Below are 15,325 nucleotides of genomic sequence, written 5' to 3' on the forward strand. Positions count from 1 at the left end.
CGGAGATCACCTTGAAACTAGCTCATTCTTGTAAGCTACGTTAATTAGTAGTTGTTTAGAGTGAAGAATCTGTTTGCGATCCATGGAGATAAGTGTGAACAGAAGAGTGCACTAATTGGCAAACCAAAGCAAAGTTGGACAAATTTAACACTTCCCATCTCAGCTCAAACTAGAATGATCCATCCCATTTGGCCACGTTGAAGGCTGCTCAGCTTGCCATAAATTTGGTTAACATTTAAAAAATGCTGCTTAAATCAATTTAACCCACACATTGTGTGTTTTTAATCTGCCTATCTCGGAGTACTGATTTCTGGACCCAGTCTGCCTTTACTACTTTGTGTTGTATTGACTCTGCTGAGAATGAGGCACTGATTACACAAGATGTCCCTGACTGTTACTTAGCATCTAGATTTGCAGCAGTTTGAAATGTTGGTTGTGATCCAAAGTCTAAACTGACGAATTTCCGCTACTGCTTTGTGTTGGTACTTTTTGCAGTGCAAAGTGAGGTTTTTTTGCACTAACTGGATAAAAATTGACCAACATTCTGCATATTTTCTGAAGAGGCAGCCTGAGTGCAGCTGAAGCTGTAGCACTAACTGTTTCTGCTGATGCTGTTAAGATGGCAGCAGCACCAGTGGCGGGGTGCTGCTGCTGGAACTGCAGGCCTGCTTCTGCTTTTAGGTTCCACAGTATTAGGTATTCAGTGCCGAAAATGCAATGCAACAGTTGAGGTCTATGGTGAGTGTCAGCTGTGGCTCAGTTGGTTGCACTCTTGCCTCTGAGTCAGACAGTTGTGGGTTCAAGTCCCACTCCTGAGACTTGCACACAAAAATCTAGGCTGGGGGAGTGCTGCACTGTCTGAGGTGCTGTCTTTCTGGTGGATGCAAAAGATCCCATGGCACTATTTCGAAGAGGAGTAGGGGAGTTATCCCCGGTGTCCTGGCCAATGTTTATTCCTCAACCAACATCACTAAAACAGATTATCTGGTCATCATCACATTGCTGTTTGTGGGAGCTTGCTGTGTGCAAATTGGCTGCCGTGTTTCCCACATTACAACAGTGACTACACTTCAGAAGTACTTCATTGGCTGTAAAGCACTTTGGGACAACCTGAGATTGTGAAAGCGCTATAGAAATGCAAGTCTTTCTTTCTATGGTAGTTATTAATTACATTAATATTTTAGAAGCTCTCATTTTTGTTCCTGCTAGTAACCATTTTATACCGAGGGGGAGTTGCAGTCATAAATCGTGTGTTGTTGTCGTCCTTTTTGTAATTTATGGGGCCACTGCGATGGGAACGGATGCTTTGAAGAGGAAACTGCAATAGACATTCCATAAGCCTGCAAAGGGCAGAATGGAAAATTATAGCTGGCAGACCCATAGGAAAATTGTGTATTGTTTTCTTCATTATCAGGAAAAAGCCTTGTGATCTGGTTTTGGCTTGAGCATAGTGTGTGTTTGGGAAGTTTATTTTGGTAAACTGCAGCTCTGTCACCAAAATTAATTTGGGTCTAACGAGTGCAAAGCAGCCAATGAATAACTGAAATTCAAAATTCTAGTTGCTTTGTGATGTTTAGTTTGATAAGTTTCTCCATTTATTTTTATACTTTATGTGAAAAGACTTCCTGTTAGTATGCAGCCTTGATTTCTGAATGAGCTATAAAGGAAACAAGTTCCTTTCATTGTGTACTTTGCATCTATTATATGTGTAGACCACTCCTTCAATATTTATCCATATCTTCAGTGTTTTCTAACTGCTATAAGAACCTGGATTTGGCATTCTCTTCACACAGCGACAGTAAACTGGAGGGACCAAGACAACGTAATCCTTCTGGTGGTGTTTCATCCTCCACAGACATGCTGCTTGGACTTGAGGGAGTTGAACTTGCTGCAGATGGAAAGGTAACAATTATCTGTGTTGCATAAGGCAAGGCAGTGAGAGCTTTTATAGGGTGTATAGGGTGATTGTATTTTCAGATGTTTTTATTCAATGTTAGAATATACATACAGGGTCTAAAATTATTGCTGATCCATTTGTTAATCTGGCAGCAAAACAATAAATTTAGGCTGATTGGGAGCTCTAGTAATATCTTAATTAGCTCATCCTTCTGTTAAGATAACTTTTGTGCAAGAACTAACTAAATTGTCATTTTTTTTTAAGTATTCTAAAATGAGCTGCATTGAACATTGTCTATAAAATGAGTTAGTGTAGGGAGTTGTTTATAACTCTTCAAGACAACAATTGTGTTTGTCCAAATTGAAAATTAAAACATATCCCAACTTATTAACTCGGCTGGCTTTTGTTTGTGTGTGTTTCTCATTTTACTTTGTCATTAAAATGTAGTTGTTTTAATGAAGTAGCTGCATCTTTTGAAAGGTGAATTAAAAATACTTACAAGTTTGGGGTAGTTCAATAACTAAGAGTCCAATCTTGTACAATTAACCAGTGTAAGCCTGGGCTCTGATGAATATACTTCCTGACTCAATCACGAAGCAGTATTGATGGATTTGAATTCCTACATTAGATTATCCTGTCTGAAGTTTGATGTGGCTTCTGTTTTGCACTTTACAAATCTCAGATTTTTTTATTTTTTTTTAGATGCATCATTTATTTTTGTGCACTTTGTGTATCTCTTAAAATGTGATCTGAAAAATTCAGTGACACTTTCTTTATTTTACTACATCAGCTGTAAAATTCATTTTATTACTTGACTGAACTACAAAACTCCAAGCGACATTTTTCAGTCGTCGTAATAGACCCGGGAGTAATGTGTAACATTATTTACTGTGTGTTTCTTCCTGTTTCACAGTCCGTTTCATATGCACAATTCCTTTATCCAACCAATGCCTTTGTGATGCCAAAAGCTATACCAGAGATTTCCGCTTCAGTAGCACAGGTTCGAAATAGCATCCATCGGAGTTTTACACCAGGAAGACACGGAACTGCCACAATAGCAATGGAATTAGGTAAAATAAAAGTGGTATATGTCTAAAGTATTTTTGGAAGGAAAATGTGCTGTTTGGATAGTGTAGAACTACAGTCTAAACTGCACCTACTATTTAACCAGGTTTTTTTTACATTGAAAAAGAAAGTGTGACTTGTATATGTACTCGTACAGGTACCTTGGACCGGAGAGACATTTACAGATCTAAACCCAGAGAAATAGCTATTTTTGCTACATGAGCAACTTTTAAATGTTACTTTACTGATTTAAAAATAATGGAAAATTCAAGCCGTATGTGACTAGACTTTCAAAGCTGCATACCTTTTTAAAAAAAAAAAAAGTTTTAAAGTCTTGGCTCTTGCATTGTCTATGTCAATGAGCAATGTTTTTAATGCAGACTTTAAATTCCTTCTGGGAATACCAATTTGTTACAGTTAAACTGAAAGTTGAATTCCCAAATTTGTAGTTTATTGAAAGCATTTGGATTGGAAATAAGTATATTACCTAGTGTCTTAACTTTTTTCCCTCATGTATGTGGCCAAGATTTGCATTAACCACTTGTATCAAAATTATCTGGCTTGTATAAAATGGTGAACAGCTTCACCCACCCTGTTAAGTATAGCTCTCTTTCCTGTTTATGATCTGCTGCCCCACTGCGAACACATTTGAATGGCAAGACTAGTGGAAGACACTGCCTGATTTGCAATGCATTGGGAGGCCGTACTATAGTCTGAGTTGATTTGTCTCCTAAACTGCTTGAGATTTTCTCTTGTCTGAACATCCAGTTGTTAGTGTGCATTATGCCCCAAGCCAATTATTCTGAATGTTAAGCTTGTATACTGCATATTGAGTGTCTAATAATAAAGGTGCATATCTCAGGCCTGTGTTGCTTTCTGTCATCATCTAGGTAGTGAAACTGGAGATCTAATAGAATATGATCCTAATCTTCTTGATGACCCCCAGTGGCCATGTGGAAAACACAAACGGGTTCTAATCTTTGCATCCTATATGGTAAGAACTTTTTGAATAATATTCAACTGTATTTCAAATACAATTTTCTACTTCCAATTCTGTAAAAGTATACCAAATTCCTCTGATCCTCTGCATGGTATTTAAAACCTTTTTCATTCTAATCAATCACAACTGTTGTTAATTCCTCTTTCCATTGTGTTCTTGAAATTCTGGTGCCTCAGTGATTAATAGTGGCTACTGAATCGTTTAGGAAGAAAAAAGATTAATACTCTTCGTATAGATTTTTTTTTTTTTTTAAAGCGTCTTGTGATTTTGCAGACATTTTGTTTTTAACATAAACTTATTTCTAGCGAGCCAAGACATTGTTGATGTAAATGTAGAATGTCACACCACAGAAACTTGTCGTGGTTTGTATGACTGTTTCACAATAGTAAGAGATTGTGGACTGTTGAGTTATCCACATTTCATTACAGGTAAATGAATTGAGATTGTTGAGATCCATGCCAAGCAAATAAAATAAATTTGTAGAAGTGGACTAAGAAATGGCAGTTTAAAAAAAAAAAAAATGTTATTTCTGTTTTTGTTATACCAGTATTAGTGATTTAATCTGTATTCTGAATGCGACCACTCTGGTGTTTCATTGAAATGCCGCAAATTAAAAACAATTGCACTGCTGTTGAAATCTTGACCAAAATGTGAACCTTGTCTCTTTTGACATATTCTGTATAGCTGGCTTGGGATGATATATTGTTATGGAGGTACTCTGCATTTATAGTGACAAAGTGCCCAAATGCAATAGTTTTACAATGCTAGTATACCGAGTCATTAATGTTACATGTAACCTAATCAGCGTCCTATGAATTCTACTGTGCTGATTGCATTTAATTTGAATGGACAGCTAGATTAATGAAATTAGTCCTACCTAGGAAGTCATTTGTGAGATGAAGGCTTTTTTTTTTTTTTAAAAGCTCAAATCAAAGGGCCGGAGTGATGTGATCTGGACTAGTTCTGATCGCCTGGGGGGGGTTGGAGAGGAATTTGCCAGATATTTTCCCCCAAATTGGCCTGGGTTTCTATCTTTTGTTTGCCTCTCCCAGGAGATCACATGGTTTTGGGTGTATATATTGTGATACACAAGGTATCACAATTGTGAGAGACAGGCAGGATGGACCAGTGGGTCTCTTCCTGTCCATCATTGTTCGTAGCTCTGACAGTCATCATTGTGTCCTGCAATTCAGACTCTAAAGAATAAACTATAACAATAAGGGAATTTAATTTAGCTTGTACAGACTTTGCAGTACTGTGTTGCATCATTTTGCCTCATTCATATTTATTCTTTATGATCAAATTCTCTTTAAAAAAAATTATTGTCTGAGGTGTTTTATTTACCCTAAAGGTCATTAATATCTGAGTAAAACTGTCATTTGAGTAAATGGAGATGAGCTTCCTTTTCCTTCAATTAACATGAGTTTTTATTTAGACATACATAAATGATTTTCCATGGTTTCTCATACTGGTGAGAACTGGTTCCAGAGTTGAATTCAGGTTACCTTTCTTAGAAACCCTGGATCTGATTTGGTCTGTGCTAACCATGTGGTATTATCCAGCGCATACTTAGCAGGGACCAATCAGGAAGAAGGGGTGTGTTTGTTTATATAATGTGCATACCTACATACCTTGTTATAAAGATAGGCTCACTGCACAAACTGAAAACCACAATGTTGTACAGTATGTTGTAGCCATAGTGGTTTATCGTTCAGTTCAGTTGATGGTATCGTAGAATTACTTTGTGTCATTGAAGCTAGTGAAAAACGGTAACTAGAAGTTGCTGTCGGTATTTATTCTTTGTTCATATCAAGATTCCACCAGATAAAAAAAAAAAAAATTTTGCTCTAAAAGAGCCCTGAAAATATTCAGTTGCTCCTCATATTGGGCATTTCACCAGGCAAGATTTATATGTACGATAGCAAAATACTGCAGATGCTGGAAATCTGAAATAAAACAGAAAATGCTGGAAAAACTCAGCAGGCCAAGCAACATCCGTGGAGAGAAAATAGAGTCACTGTTTTGGGTCGAAACCCTTTGTCAAGACTGAAGAAGCACAGGAAATGAAATAGATTAAAAGGCCAGTATGGGGGCTGGGAGAGAACAAGAGAGAAGTGAAGAGACATTAAGAGGTATTCAAAACGAGACGAGATGGTGATAGGACTAGTGGAGACAAAAGACGGCTCTAGATTAGGTGTGAAATGCGCTGGCAGAATGGGAGACAGCTGCCATGTGGGAGAGAAAAAAAGGGGGGGGGGGAAAGGGCCATATAAGATTTATATGTATGTTGTTTGGCACCAATTCAAATTAAATGCAATCAGCACAGTAGGATTCATATCATGCTGCTGATTAGGTTACATGTAACATTAATGACTATACTACCATTGTAAAACTATTGCATTTGGGCACTTTGTCACTATAAATGCAGAGTACCTCCATTACTAATTCTCAATGACGTTAATAGCTATTGGTGTGCATGTGTTTAATATTCAACATTATTGAGTAATTGAAACCCGCAACCATTTTGTACAATCTTGTGATCAACTTCACCAATGAATTTTCTTGCTTTTTGGCAGACCACAGTGATTGACTATGTGAAACCGTCCGACCTGAAAAAGGATATGAATGAAACCTTCAAGGAGAAATTTCCTCACATTAAGCTGACGCTAAGTAAGATAAGAAGGTAAATTTAATCTAATGAAGGAAAAATACAAAGCGGATATGCCATTTTTAGGAACTCTCATATTTAAGATAAACCAAGCACAAATGTATTTTACATATAAGAATTACCAAAAATAGTGGAGAACCAAGGGTCTAATGAGGGTGAGGAACTTAACATAATTAATATAAGTAGAGAAAAGTTACTAGAGAAACTAATGGGACTAAAAGCCGACAAATCCCCTGGACCTGATGGCCTACATCCTAGGGTTCTAAAAGAGGTGGCTGCAGAGATGGTGGTTTTGATCTTCCAAAATTCCCTAGATTCTAGAACGGTCCCAGCGGATTGGAAGGTAGCAAATGTAACACCGCTATTCAGGAAAGGAAGGAGAGAGAAAACTGGGAACTGCAGGTCAGTTAGCCTGACATCAGTCATCGGGAAAATGCTGGAATCCATTGTTAAGGAAGTGGTATCAGGGCACTTAGAAAATCATAACATGATTAGGCAGAGTCAACATGGTTTTATGAAAGGGAAATCGTGTTTGACAAATTTATTCGTTTTTTGAGGATGTAACTAGCAGGGTAGACAAAGGGGATCCAGTGGATGTAGTATATTTGGATTTCCAAAAGTTTCTATAAGGTGCCACATAAAAGGTTATTACACAAGATGAGGGCTCATGGGGTTGGGGGTAATATAGTAGCATGGATAGAGGATTGGTTAACAGACAGAAAACAGAGAGTAGGGATAAACGGGCCTTTTTCAGGTTGGCAAACTGTCACGAGTAGGGTGCCGCAAGGATCAGTGCTGGGGCCTCAGCTATTTACAATCTATATTAATGACCTAGATGAAGGGACCGAGTGTAATGTATCCAAGTTTGCTGGCGGTACAAAGCTAGGTGAGACATTAAGCTGTGAGGAGAACACAGAGTCTGCAAAGGGATATAGATAGACTAAGTGAGTGGGCAGTAAGGTGGCAGATGGAGTATAATGTAGGGAAATGTGAGGTTATTCACTTTGGTAGGAAGAATAGAAAAACAATATTTTTTAAATGGTGAGAAACTTTTAAATATTTGGGTGTCCTCGTGCAAGAAACACAGAAAGCTAGCATGCAGGTACAGTAAGCAATAAGGAAGGTAAATGGCATGTTGGCATTTATTAAAAGGGGGTTGGAGTATAAGAGTAAGGATGTCTTGCTACAATTGTACAGGGCCTTGGTAAGACCACACCTGGAGTACTGTGCACAGTTTTGGTCTCCTTATCCAAGGAAGGATATTTTTTTTATTCGTTTATGGGATCTGGGCATTGCTGTCAATACCAGCATTTATTGCCCATCCCTAGTTGCCCTTGAGAAGGTGGTGGTGAGCTGCCTTCTTGAACCGCTGCAGTCCGTGTGGTGAAGGTACTCCCACAGTGCTGTTAGGGAGGGAGTTCCAGGATTTTGACCCTGCAACGATGAAGGATCGGCGATATACTTCTAAGTCAGGATGGTGTGTGACTTGGAGGAGAACTTGGAGGTGGTGGTGTTCCCATGCGCCTGCTGCCCTTGTCCTTCTAGGTGGAAGAGGTCACGGGTTTGGGAGGTGCTGCCGAAGAAGCCTTGGCGAGTTGCTGCAGTGCATCTTGTAGATGGTACACACTGCAGCCACGGTACGCCGGTGGTGGAGGGAGTGAATGTTTAAGGTGGTGGATGGGGTGCCAATCAAGCGGGCTGCTTTGTCCTGGATGGTGTCGAGCTTCTTGTGTTGTTGGAGCTGCCCTCATCCAGGCAAGTGGAGAGTATTCCATCACGCTCCTTACTTGTGCCTTGTAGATGGTGGAAAGGCTTTGGGGAGTCAGGAGGTGAGACACTCGCTGCAGAATACCTAGCCTCTGACCTGCTCTTGTTGCCACAGTATTTATGTGGCTGGACCAGTTAAGTTTCTGGTCAATGGTGACCCTCAGGATGTTGATGGTGGGGGATTCGGCAATGGTAATGCCATTGAATGTCAAGGGGCGGTGGTTAGATTCTCGCTTGTTGGAGATAGTTATTGCCTGGCACTTCTGAGGCGCGAATGTTACCTGCCACTTCTCAGCCCAAGCCTGAACGTCATCCAGGTCTTGTTGCATGCGGGCATGGACTGCTTCATTATCTGTGGAGTTGTGAATGGCGCTGAACACTGTGCAGTCATCAGCGAACATCCCCATTTCTAACCTTGCGTTGCCTTGGAGGCGGTGCAACAAAGGTTCACTAGATTGATTTCCTGGGATGAGAGGGTTGTCCTATGATGAGAGATTGTGTAGAATGGGCCTATACTCTCTGGAGTTTAGAAGAATGAGAGGTGATCTCATTGAAACATACAAGATTCTGAAGGGGATTGACAGGGGTAGATGCTGAGAGGTTGTTTCCCCTGGCTGGAGTGTCTAGAACTAGGGGGCATAGTCTCAGGATAAGGGGTCGGCCATTTAAGACTGAGATGAATTTCTTCACTCAGAGGGTAGTGAATCTTTGGAATTCTCTACCCCAGAGGGCTGTGGATGCTGAGTCTTTGAGTATTTTCAAGGCTGAGATCGATAGATTTTTGGACTCGTGGGGAATCAAGGGATATGGAGATCGGGCGGGAAAGTGGAGTTGAGGTCGCTGATCAGCCATGATCTTATTGAGTGGCAGAGCAGGCTTGAGGAGCCCTATGGCCTACTCCTGTTCCTATTAAGAGTCTTTCTTTTGTTCATATTAATTACTATTTGTTTTCCTTCCATCATTTTAAACGTTTATATTTTTTGCTAATTTTCTCCCATTTCCTAAAGGTATTGGCACCTTGCTTGGGTTATAATTCCACAGGCACCGGTTGTCCTCCTGTACTCAGCCTAAGTAGCCATTGTTTAGGAGTGAGTTTAAACCAGCAGACTATTCAACTATCTGACCTGGCTCCTGTTCTCCAACAACTCCTTCAAGCAGGTGTCCCTGGATAGTGACCTGGAGTGGTAACCCTGGCTGTTCTGTTTCCCCCTCCACCCAACCACAAAACCCAGTTGCAATATCCCTAAAATCTAATTGGCTGAGATTGGCTAACTCAGCACAGACTAGTGATTGAATTTGGGACCATTCTGATCTGTGGCTCTCCGCATGGAACAGTTACCTGCAGAATCATGAATAGCCTTTGAGTGCCTCTTTATGTTACGCTTGCTTCTAGTGGCATGATTTCAGTAAATCTCAAAATGTAGATCAGAGCTAAATTGATTAGCTTTAAATTGCTTTTATCCAAGTTAACAATATAAAAGGCTGACTTTCAGCGGTATTTACGGAAATTTGTTTGTCGCTAGCATTAATTGTTTTGCTATCTACTTACAAGGGTAAGTGTACTATCCTGACTCTAGTAGCATTTCTGCATGGCGGTTGAAGCCATGTTTCTGTTGATTGTATTCAGGCATGAAGTAATAATCAACCTTGTGTTTGGTTAGATTTGTGATCAGTGTGTTTCTATGTAGTGAATCAATTGGCAAGATGCCCACATCAACTTATTCCAGTTAAAATACTTAAGTATTCCTATCGGTATTGATCTAATATTGTGCTCATTCTAGGTCTTTAGTATGTGCAGAGGTACTTTTTGTGGTCTTCGATGGTTTATATTACTATAAAGGCAACCTTCGTAATTTCAGTAGAAGCTTGCATAAACTTCAGTGTGACCTAAAGATATGTCCACTATAAAGTCAGTAAACATATTGCATCTGTCTGTGGAGGCAGTCTTTTCATCAGTCAAACCAGAGTGACAGTATGAGAAAGTTGTAACAATGATGACTTGCTGTGCCTGGGAGGGAATAAGAGCAAATAAAAATGTAATGGTTTTGATGTGTTAGTGTTAACTATGAATTTAAAGTCACCAAATGGTTTCAGTGCATTTTTCTGTTTCCTTGGCAGTCTGAAACGGGAGATGCGGAACCTGGCGGAAGAGTGTAATTTGGAACCTTGTACTGTGGCTTTATCATTTGTTTACTTTGAGAAGCTTGTACTCCAAGGCAAAGCCAATAAGCAGAACAGAAAGCTTTGCTCTGGTGCCTGCTTACTGCTAGCAGCCAAAATCAGCAGTGATCTCAAGAAGCATGAAGTTAAACAACTGATTGACGTAAGTATATGGAGCTGACCAATTTCTCTCGATCGCCGTTGAACTTTAAAAATAACTAGTTTAAAAACCGCTGTGGAAAAAAATACCTTGGTATTTCAAAAAAGCTATTTTGTGATCGGTTGAAGGAGTAGTCTAATACTGTATTCGTTTTCAGTTTTGTAGAACTAATTGCCAAATAATTGTCTAGTTAGACATAAATTACAAGTATACACAAGTTTATCGCTTGAATATTTCCACCAATATTTTGATGCTTCAGTTTTTCACATCAATATAAAACCAGTGTGAACATGGTCTTAACACCATATCCATGTATTCTTCAGTGTAAATCTCAATTATTGAGAACATCTGACAATTCAAGATCCCATCCCAACTTTCTGGCCTATAGTCCTCTTGAATTTAGTGCTTGTTTCAGCAGACGACACAATATGTGGCTGATACTAAAGAGTTCCCAGTTTTTAACCAACTTTGTTTTTTTTTTACTTTTTTAATGATGCATAAATGAAAGCACCAATTAAATATAGTGCAAATGAAAAATTGCTTAAAAATACATCAATCCTGATTGGACTTGTATTGTGTGGTTTTAGTAAACATCCAAACAGTGTCCTTGCTGAAATCTGTGCCATGGTAGTATGCAAGTTGGGTCATTTTTCTGCACTTCCTAAACTTGTCTGGTCAGAGCCTCCTGGTTCAGTTTAAATGTGTCAACATTGTGAAGTATGTGTAAATTTGTTATTGCACGTTTGTCAGTCCTGTAAATATTAAAAACTCAGTCTCTTTTAGCTAAAAGCCTGTTTTTGATGTGTGGTATAGTATGTTCCATTTTTATAGCAGTTTTTAATGGCTTTTTTTAATCCTTCTACACAGAAACTGGAAGAGCGATTAAGATTGAACTCAAAGGAGCTGGTTTCTTTTGAGTTCACAACACTTGTGGCTTTAGAGTTTGGCCTTTACCTTCCTGAGAAAAAAGTGTTACCTCACTACAGACGCCTTGTCCAGCAATCCTAGATGCAATTACATTCCTACTGAAGATGACGGGCACTTAGGAGAAGCAAGAAGTTCTTCCCTAAAATGCTGCACTAGTTGAATTGTGTTTTTTGTGTATTCGCACAGGAAATACTGTAACAAAGTAACTTCTACAGTGCTAGTTAGTAACAGTCACTGTTGGTTTGTCCGATTTATTATTTAAAAACTGATTCGTGCCAGTTTTTCTGTTGTTAAAAAAAATTAAAGCACCTTTTATTCAAAATTGGATGAATCTTTTAAAGGGATATATTTGAGTGATGGCTTGTCATGTGTCACATGACAAATTATAGTAATAACTACTACCAAAAATTCAGTAATGGGCAACAGCACTTTCCAACATGGTGACTTGTCGTTGCTGTGATATCACGCTCTATATGCTATTGTTCTTCCAAGCATTGTCCTACTGTAGTGGTAAAAATGACTCTGCTGTTAGTTGCACATAAGCCACCACTCTATGTTAGAGATTCAAATTAAGCACGTTTACAGTGCTGTGCAGATAATATTTAAACTTTTTTTGAATTTTCTGTTTTTCATAATTGTGCATAGTATGCTAAATGTGTCCAGTCTTCAGTGAAAATGTATTCCTTTCAATCATCATGTTTGTAAAATGTAAACTGTCTTTTTTTTTAAAAACTCTCCTCCCTTTTTAGATCTCCTATTGTGCAATTCTTAACCTTACCAATGGGAGTAGTTAACAGATGCACTTAAAGGCTCTTATTACAGATTGCAGTATGTTGGAAAGTAACGTCGAAGCCCAGCTTTAGTTTTCTCTTTAAACAGAGTAATGCTAACTTTGACAACTATTTAATGCTTAAATGTTGAATGTGTTGTCCTTTTTTTTAAAAAAAAGTTTACATTTAGCTTCTACAATTTGATGTCCTATCTTTGTCATCCCAGAGTCTAATTTTTTTGTAATAAAAGCAGCAAATACTGGAAACACTCAGGAGGTCAGGCAGCATCTGTGGAGTGAGGAAGATAGGGTTAATGTTTCAGATCGATGACCTTTCGTCCGACTGCAAATGTTAACCCTACCTCTCCACAGATGCTGCCTGACCTGCTGACTGTTTCAGCATTTTCTGTTTCTATTTCAGATTTCCAGCATCTGCAATATTGTGCTTTTTGTCTACATTTTATGTAATTGCTTCAGTGTGAAGCCATTTCAGGTATTAGTAGTGGAACCAACAGTGAGCAAATTCTGATGCTCACATATGATGCCACCTTTCAATGAACTATGGATCAGTCAGCAAATTTAAAAACTGAAAGCACAATACCATACCGTTTCTGTACTATTTTCATTGGCTACCTGTCCATTTGTGTTTGTCTTGCATAGGGACAGAAGTAGGCCATTCAGCCACTTGAGCCTGTTCTGCTATTCAGATCATGGCTGATTTGTACCTCAACTCCATTGACCAGCCTTTGCTCCATATCCCTTGACCCTCCTTACCCAACAAAAATCCATCCATTTCAGTCTTGAAAATTTCAATTAACCCAGCATCCACTTTTTCAGGAGCAAGTTCCAGATTTCCACTATGCTTTGTGAAACGTTTCATTCGTAAATGGCCTCGCTCCAATTTTATGATTATGTCGCCTTGTTCTGTATTCCCCCACCAGAAGAAATAGTTTCTCTGTGTAGCTTTTTGAATCCCTTGCTCATTTTAAATACCTTGATTAGATCACCCCTCAACCTTCTAAACTCAAAGGAATACAAGCCAAGTTTATGTCTTGCTAATTTAACCCTTTAAGCCCTGGTATCATTCTGCTGAATCTGCACTGTACCCCTCCAAGGCCAATATATCTTTCCTGAGGTTTGGTGCCAAAACTGAACGCGATACTCCAGATGGGGTCTGACCAAGGACTTGTATAACTGACGCATCACTTTTCTATTTGTAGATAAAGGCCAACATTCCATTAGCCTTTTTGATTACTTTGTGCACTAGCTTTTAGTGATTTGTGTACATGGACACCTAAATCCCTTTGCTCCTCTGCAGCTCCTAGTCTCTCGCCATTTAAAAAAAAATATATACTGATTCGTCTTTCTCAAATACAAAATGGATGATCTCGCACTCCGCCCCCATTGAACTCCATCTGCCATAGTTTTTCCCACTCATTTACTCTGCTTTGTAGCTATTTGGATAAAGGTTTAGCTTATACATTTCGTCCATTCCCCATTTGTTACGCTATCTTAACTGAAAGTGTGGATTATTTTGCTACATGGATGCTGCAAATCAAATTGGTTTATAAAGTAAATGTGCTCATTTATTTATTGTATAATGGGGAAAATGAAACCAGTTACTTCTGTAATGGTACTTGTTGTCTGTCTTTCTCAGTTTTGATTTAGATAAACGGGAAACATTTGGGTAATTCTAAATGGTCTGTCTCTTTTCTACCGTCTCTTATTGCACAAAATGACTGTCTAGGGACTTAAAAGCTTCTGTATTATAAAAGTTTATGCATATTTTTATTCATTTTGTATTAGTGGAACTGCAATATTTCAAGTAAAATTTTCAATTTTAATATAATCAGGTCTCTGGTCACTTTCTCGCCTCTGAAGGAGAGGATTTTCCGAGAGCAGAACTGAAATAAAACCTGATGCTGTTCTGGAATATTGGATTTAGTAATCAAATATTTTGTAAAGTATACAACAGTAACTACGCTTTAAAAATACTTAATTGGATGTCTTGAGCTCATGAAGGGCACTATATAAATGCAAGTTCTTTCTTTACTCATGGGAAGACAGGTTATTCAATACTGAGTCCAATATTTCTCCCTCATCTTACTAAGGCCACTCTGGGTTTCACCTGGACTGAGTTACACCATTGAATGGGTACACCCAGATACCAGAGGTCTAGCAAAAGCACTTAGGAAGGAAGCCAATCTTGGGGCAAACTGGACGCTCAATTCTCCGCTATGTGAATTGATTATTGTATATATGACCGGAGAAGTTTTGAGACCCAATCCCATCTTATGCTGATCCTCCCAATTAAAAGCATTCAAACCCGTGTGTTGGGGCAAGCGCCCATCCATTTCAATGATTCCAGCACAAACGTGATCTCAATCACTGTTCCCAAGTGATTGCGTGCTTTGTTTAGACTACCTGTTTTAGATCTCGTATCCATGTGTTTAGCCTGTAGCCATAGCAGTCAACTGATGCCAGTGACATGGAGTTTGATTTCTCAGAATAATCTCTTTATGGTGATGTATTTGGCTGAGTTTATATTGATTACACTTTCCTGCACCAAAGATGATGAGGAATGCTGTGCCTGTGAATTGAGTAGTAACCCTGCTATGCCAACACAGCTATTTCATTTGTTTTTCTTTAAACCTTCTCAGTTTTATATATTTTCTTAGTTGCTTATTGCCTTTATTTTCCCTTGCTCTTAAATTTATTTTTCCCCTTTTATGTATGTTAATTTTGTTGCTTACCTCACTTGTTACCTATTTTCCCAATATTACATTAACCATCTGTCTCCTTTCTTCTTTGTAGCTGAGTTTTAGCCTGTTTTTGTTCTGTTTCTGCAAATTGATCCTTTTGAATGCCAAGTGTTAAACTTATTTTCACTCCTGACTGCTGCTGCATTATCT

The 15,325-nt window shown here is 38.8% G+C and overlaps 1 protein-coding gene across 2 annotated transcripts in view; it reads left to right on the top strand.

The window, feature by feature from the left end:
- LOC147108793 (CDK5 and ABL1 enzyme substrate 2-like) overlaps positions 1-14,262 on the top strand; it is a 78,650-nt gene extending 64,388 nt beyond the window's left edge. For both annotated transcript variants that reach the window (XM_086005630.1, XM_086005629.1), the window contains exons 4-9: positions 1,794-1,902; positions 2,811-2,967; positions 3,853-3,956; positions 6,539-6,645; positions 10,516-10,720; positions 11,585-14,262. In XM_086005630.1, the coding sequence (XP_085861756.1) occupies positions 1,794-1,902; positions 2,811-2,967; positions 3,853-3,956; positions 6,539-6,645; positions 10,516-10,720; positions 11,585-11,725 (823 nt within the window). In that variant the 3' untranslated portion in view covers positions 11,726-14,262. The remainder of the gene's footprint in view (positions 1-1,793; positions 1,903-2,810; positions 2,968-3,852; positions 3,957-6,538; positions 6,646-10,515; positions 10,721-11,584) is intronic.
- The last annotated feature ends 1,063 nt before the right edge of the window (positions 14,263-15,325 follow it).

The sequence above is a fragment of the Somniosus microcephalus genome, chromosome 13, assembly GCF_052327205.1.
Source record: "Somniosus microcephalus isolate GS21.2 chromosome 13, FLI_Smic_1.0, whole genome shotgun sequence".
Taxonomy (NCBI): Eukaryota; Metazoa; Chordata; class Chondrichthyes; order Squaliformes; family Somniosidae; genus Somniosus; species Somniosus microcephalus.